This window comes from Pteropus alecto, unplaced genomic scaffold (genome assembly GCF_000325575.1).
Source record: "Pteropus alecto unplaced genomic scaffold, ASM32557v1 scaffold53, whole genome shotgun sequence".
Taxonomy (NCBI): Eukaryota; Metazoa; Chordata; class Mammalia; order Chiroptera; family Pteropodidae; genus Pteropus; species Pteropus alecto.
Window position 1 is genome coordinate 2711092 of NW_006434366.1, and position 6161 is coordinate 2717252.

The window sequence follows — 6161 nt, forward strand, 5'->3', positions numbered from 1 at the left end:
AGGATATGGCAAATCCATTTAGACCTTGCTCCACTCGAAAAAGTTAGACTGCCTTGGCGAAGAGCTGCTAGCCCAGCGTCAATTATTATTGCGTAATAATCCGGGACATCTTTTCTCAGCGCGCCTGCTCCTCCACCAAGCTCCCCGGACACTCAGGCCCACAATTTCATACTTCGATTTTCTGTCACGTTCTAAGGACCATGACAAAAGCAGACTTGGGGGGGGGGGCGGCGCAGAATGTCCTTTTTGCTTAACTGTAGAAGGAGGCGTGGGATGATTGTTACAACTCTGGCAAGAATCAGTTAAAAAAAAAAACAAACTTAAAACAAATATTTGTCTATTAGATTGACTAAGCTTACTCTGTCTGAATACAAGGCTTGGGAGAGGCGGAACGAAATGGCAGTGAGATTAAACTAGTCGGGGACAGTAGGAGACAGCCTCATCTCATGATCGAGTTATTTTAAAAAACGCAGGAGACCATCTTTCTCTTCCACAGGAAAAGGATTATTTTATTAAGTACTTTAAAACAACTACTTAACATTGACTCATAGATAAAAATATTTACAATTTCACACCTTCAGGAAGGCTCCAAAATATAAACACTGTACCTCTCCCTAGAGAAAAATTATTCTTCTCTTCAAAAACAGGAATACATTCATTTTTCTCACTTTGTAGATCAAGTAATTATACAAATAAACATCTGAAACATTTTCCTTTTTAATATATTTATATAATATATATTTATAACAGTTTTACAAATAAAGGCAACGACTTTATACCAAAATAAAAACAGGAAAAGGAAGAGTTAAAACACAATCGGTGCTCGAGCATAGTGCATTTTGAAAAGCTGGTGCAGGGCTAGCTGGACGAGTCAGAAAACAAGAACTCTGGACCAAAAATAAAGCTTCTCTGAAGGAGACGGACTCCTTTTCAGCAATAAGGACGCTCCATCTGCTGTCGGGCGAGGGGAATTAGCCTGCAGAGAGGATCTTCTTGTCCAAGGGCTGGTTAGGCCTTTAAGAAGCTAAGCTGTGTTAGAAGGAGTTTTAGGAGGGAACCGAACTGGATCTAGCTCTGCTTGAAACTCAGTTTTATGCACTTTGGGGCGCTTGGAACTGAGGTGTCTGCGTCTCTCAGACCTGGGGTTTGGTTCCCTGGACAGCAAGACTGTTTCTAGGTGACAGCTAGAAACAGGTGTCAGAGGTCCCCGGGGACTTCTCCCTCGGCCCCTGGCAGCTCGGCCTGGACCAGGGGGCCCTTTCGGTTCCTTAGTAAGCTAGTCACTCAGGAAAAGGCCGAGGAGGGGACTACATTCTCTTTGTTCGTCGAGGCAGGGGTGGGGAGCAGACCTGCGGAAGCTCCCAAGCCACCACCGTGCCATGCCTGTGTCTGCTACCTCGCCGCTCTGCAGAGAGCTCGGGTCTGGTCAGGCTGCCCCGTCCCTGTCTGGTGAGTCAGGGAGACAATGACAGGGAGGAGGGTGGGGTCAGGAGAGCTGGCTGGCTGGGAACTGCCCTCTGGAAAGCCCTCGTTTGAAAGTACCTTTTTCTCAAAGCCACAGACCCGGCTCCCAAAGCGTAGACTGACTCACGGCCTGAGACTTCGAAGCTTTTGAACATCCAGCCGATTCGTATGGGGAGGAGGGAGCATTTGCCGGGCAAGGAAAGGCCCAGGGGTCTGCCGCAGTCCCTCTAAACCCTCTAAACCTCCCCACGGCAGGTCTTCCCTAGGCTGAGAGGAGCTTTCGCGTCCTAAACCAACACACGCTGCACACGCACACACACCCCAGCTCCCCTCTCCACGCCCCAGACCGTCTCGGCACACACCCTGGATCGACTTCGCCTCTCTCACAAACACAGTTTTGTTTCGTTTCGTTTGGAAGTAGGGAAGATGGGGAGCAAAGCCGCAGGATCCCCCGAAGAGTTTAGTCTTTGGTTTCTAAGTTTAAGGGAGGGATCTGCTTCAAGGCTTGGAGCAGGGCCGAAGAGTCCATGGACGGGTGGGCCGGCAGGGGGGAAGGGAGTCTCTGGGGCATGAGCAAGGGGCCCGGGATCTTGTCCGGGTTCATGAAGCTGCTGAGGGCTGCCGCGGAGGCGTTGAGGCCGGGGTATAACACGGGGACGGAGGTGGGGTACCAGCACTTCTCCAGCATGGGCAGGTAGGCAGTCGCCGACGGCGGGATGAGATAGAAGGGCAGGCAAAAGGGAGGCTGGTGCGGGTGGGGGCCCAGGAACGGCGAGCCCATCAGGTCACTGCTGGGGAAATGGCCTTCATCGTCTGACAGCTGCATTCTGCTCTTTTTCGTGGGGGGCTCTTCGGATTCTTGCTTAATAGCGCCGATCCTCTCGCCCGCGGCGAACCTGCGTCCCTGATCGCCCTTGAAGGCCGGCGGCTCGCCGCGCAAGTCGCCCTTCTCCGACTCTCCGCCGTAGCCGCTGTCTGTGTCGGTGTCGCTGCCACTCTGCTCCCCGCTCGAGGGAGCGGAAGTCCGCTGGATGACCGGCACGCAGTTTTTCCCGGGGCCTTCGGTGCCTTTGGCCAGGGAGCTGGGTTTCTCCTTGAAGTCCATCGCTTTGGGAGCTGGGTCCGACGGCTTCCTGGAGGGGCCGCCTTGCAGCAGCTCCGAGACCGCCCGGTGGAGGTGCGTGACGAGCTGCGTGGACTTCAGGTCCCGGGTGTTCTCGTGCTTGGCCAGGTACTGCAGCACCTCCCGGGCACACGCCTGGAAACCCGAGCAGAACATCTCCTGACTCGCTTCGATGTTTCTCCCCGACAGCTCACCTGGGTCAACACAGACGCAAAGGAAGAGGTTTCGTGAGGCCGGGAGGGTCACCGGGATACCTACGGCCGGAAGGCTGGGAGCTTCCCTTTTTGTTAATACCTTTGTTCATTTGTGCCTCTGTTTCTAAAAAAAAAAAAGTACTATCTACGATCAGAGGAAATGTGGACTGCACTGAAAAGTATAAGGAATAAAATACAAAATCTTCCACAATCCCCAAATGACAGTAATGGCTGCATAATTAACGTCCCATCATAGAAATAGACCATCATTAAGGTAGATGGACTATTTCCCCTCTTGTTGGGATTTGTGAGTTGTTCTCGAGTTTTCATTATAAGTGACACAGCAATGAACATCCTATTACGTTCAAAAACCAAAGAATTAATGTACAGAAGATCGGTCTCATGGTAGCAAGGACAGAGACCAGTCATAAAATCAGAGAAATGAAGGAAAAATGTCACCTTAAGTAAGCTTATTTGTAATGGCTTATACCTGTCGCAATCATGCCATCATCCTTACATAGAGAGGCTACTTCTAAGCCTTTTCCATGGATTCGATCCACGACCCCACCCCTACAAAATCGGGCATGACCATCTTTCAGTTTTCAGTGAGGAACCCGACAGCAGCACGTGCTAGGTCTGTGTGACTCTCCCCCCACTAGCCTTGGAAAGGAGGGCGGAGGAGAATGGAATGAGGGAGTGGGCGGAAAAATTTCTCCCCCGGTCTGTACAGTATTCTCTGGGAGCAGCGAGACGAGACGGTTAGAAGGTGAGTGTGCGTCTCTGTGAGTAGAGCGGATGATGAAACTTCAGTGGTTTCGTTAGATTGTGCAAATCACCAGGATACCTAGTGGCTAGTCGGGGAACCACACGAAATGCAGGAAAAACTCCTGCATTTCCTGTCACCCTGCCAGGTTCCTACCACACACCGAGCCATAAGGAAGTAGAGACACAGGAAAACTCTGGGGCATACCCCTCATTTATTCGCCAATGAAACGGGGCGAAGAAGACTAACTGCGAAACACCCACGATGCAAATTATAGGTGCCTTGGCATTTTAAAATTTTAAAAGGGGTAGTGGTGGTAAAAAAAAGAGAGAAGACTCCCAGAACCCAGAAACTCTTCAGCCAAAATGCCACAGAAATATTTTATCATCTGACTAATTGTATGGATGCCAGGTGGCACACAGCGGCATCCCGAATGAAAAGCCTGACCTTTTAGGAACGACAAAACAGCGTCTCCCACAACGAATGTGCACAAGCGGTTCGTTGCAGGAACGTTTCCTAGAGCAGATGTTGAGCCCACAGGCTCTCTGTTTGTGCTAGAACTCTCCCGAGATGATACCCAGACGCAGGCACTCACCAGCTTGTAAACCGTTCTGCAGGGCCATGATTTTCTGCTGCTGCTGATCGATTAGGTTTGTCAGTGCTTTCACGTGCTTCAAGGTGAGTTCAAGAACCACGGCTTTCTCCAAGTGACCCAAAGTCTGCAATCAAAAGAGTCTCCGTCAGCACTGAGCTCAGACGAGTCCCAGCTCTGGGACACTGACTAGCAGTGAGAAATGTCTCGAAAGGAAACAAAAAATAGCTTTTCCTGGTTGGCTAAATTTAATTTGAAATGTATAGGTTAAAAAATACATATATATATATATAATTTCTGATTAAAGAATAAAAAATGAGTGCCACCTATCTTTGGAGGCATTTTAGAAGCAGCCGCTGCTACCTTAGGAAAAAGCTTTGACAGATAAATTTCTCCAGCAGCCACTGCTGACCTTAACTCAGGGGAATCGAGTTAACAGCTCTCTGCAGCGGTGTCAGCCCGGGGAGGGACTTCTCCTGTGTCTGGCAGCCAAGAGGCTTCCCCTTGTTCCTTTCCTGACACCCTTTCATAACTCCCTGCTCATCCAGGCTTTTTTCTTCCTCCTCGAATACTATTTTTTCCCTCTTTCCCCAACCGAGGGCTGCCAAGCTAGTAAGCTGTTTGTTGGCCACTGCCAAGAAAGGACAGGATGTGAAAAAAATCGCACATCAAAACAAGTCCTCTTATTTAAAACAATTAAAAGAAAAGGGAAAAGGGAGGGTAAATAAAATTTCTGTTGCTCGGTTTGCTCAAGTCGGGAAAACTCCAGAACCCCGAAAGTCACCAGAAGGAAAGTCTAAAACTCTTGTAAAGGAAGGCCAGCTGGTGTTGGAGCCAACTTGGAGACGTCCAGTGGTTCTCATGAGGCTTCCAGAAAATCTCGGGATTGGGGAAGCGTACCCCGCAAACAGAGCCACGGCGGCTCGGATCCAGCCCTTGCTCTGTCTGCAGTTCCCCGCGGGCCCTGCAGGCGGCGAGTGACCCCCGCCCGCCCTCTGGAAGAGGAGCTGGCCTGGAGAGCCGCCAGCTTCTCACTTACTGTAAGTTTGAGATGTTCTGGTAGCAGATCCTTCAGCTGCGCGATGCACTCGTTAATCCGGTCACGTCTCTTTTTCTCGATGAGCCGGTGCGGCAGTTTGTAGGTCTCCTGCAAGGCGCACGGGGAGGCGGTGGGCGCCAAAGGAAGGGGGTGAGAAGCCCCTCTTCTCCCCACCCCACGGCTCAAGGAGTCCGGGCGGCGGAGCAGAGTCACACCCAGAACCTCCTCCTGCCCCTGCTTCGCCAAGCCACTCGGTAGAGTCGCCGAGCCCGCACCTGGCAGACCCCCTCCAGCCTCAGAGTGAGAAAAACTTTTCTTGGAAACTCGGCACGAGCTAGGGGCCGGGGTCCCCAGGGGCGCGGGGCTCTTACCTTGCTGTCCTCGCTCCGCTTTATTCCTCGCCTCGACTTGTACACTTGGTATATGTGGGCGAAATCCATCCTGCAGGGAGAGGGGACAGGGGTGGTCGTGAGTTTGCGTGCGCCCCGGCTGCGGAGCCCGGCGGGCGAGAACCCCCGGATGCGCCGGGAGCTGCTCCAAGTAGGAGCGGCGCGAAACGCGGTGCTGTTGTTGCGGCTCAAGGGGCCAGGGGCGCCCACTTACCCTGGTAGGTCTCCGGGCTCCAGTCCGGGCGCCTTGGACAGGCAGGCGGGGGGCGGCTGCGCGCTGGGGATCCGCTCCATGGCACCGCGAGCCGGGGCCACTATGCGCTCCTGTCTGCAGGAGAGCGTCGGGTGAGGACTATCCTGGAGGGGTCCGCGGAGCTCTCTCCGTAAGGCTTCCTCTGAGTCCGAGCTCCCTGAAATCCGCTGGCTGTGGGAGCTGCGGCTTCGAGGCGCTGCTGCTTCAGTTGGGGGCGTGCATGGTGTCCCCGCGGCCTCTGGCTCCGACTCTGCGCACAGCCTGGCGGTGTGTGCTCCCTGTGCCGTCTGCGCCGTGCGAGCCAAGTGAATGAGAAGTGGGGCGGGCGGGGAGGCGGGAGGGAG

At 52.8% G+C, this 6161-nt stretch overlaps 1 protein-coding gene and 1 long non-coding RNA gene across 2 annotated transcripts in view; one reads left to right on the forward strand and one right to left on the reverse strand.

Annotated features, from left to right (window-relative positions):
* Positions 1–482: 482 nt before the first annotated feature.
* On the reverse strand, positions 483–6134 carry BHLHE40 (basic helix-loop-helix family member e40). Its single transcript, XM_006909162.3, has 5 exons — positions 5779–6134; positions 5547–5616; positions 5176–5283; positions 4140–4263; positions 483–2781 (listed from the first exon to the last, which is right to left on the reverse strand). Exons 1-5 carry the CDS (start codon positions 5856–5858, stop codon positions 1925–1927), a joined length of 1239 nt encoding a protein of 412 aa, XP_006909224.1. The 5' UTR covers positions 5859–6134; the 3' UTR covers positions 483–1924.
* Positions 5290–6161, forward strand: part of LOC112477529 — a 29435-nt gene continuing 28563 nt past the window's right edge. Inside the window, exon 1 of the long non-coding RNA XR_003045495.1 lies at positions 5290–5475. This is a non-coding gene — a long non-coding RNA (uncharacterized LOC112477529). The remainder of the gene's footprint in view (positions 5476–6161) is intronic.

What these genes read in the sequence shown, in the direction of transcription:
- BHLHE40 (XM_006909162.3), bottom strand. Translation starts at nt 5,858, where the DNA reads ATGGAGCGGATCCCCAGCGCGCAGCCGCCCCCCGCCTGCCTGTCCAAG. An exon ending in GAGCCCGGAGACCTACCAGG is followed by an intron (nt 5,617 to 5,778) that starts GTAAGTGGGCGC and finishes CTCTCCCTGCAG; the next exon opens with GATGGATTTCGCCCACATAT. An exon ending in AGCGGAGCGAGGACAGCAAG is followed by an intron (nt 5,284 to 5,546) that starts GTAAGAGCCCCG and finishes TGCGCCTTGCAG; the next exon opens with GAGACCTACAAACTGCCGCA.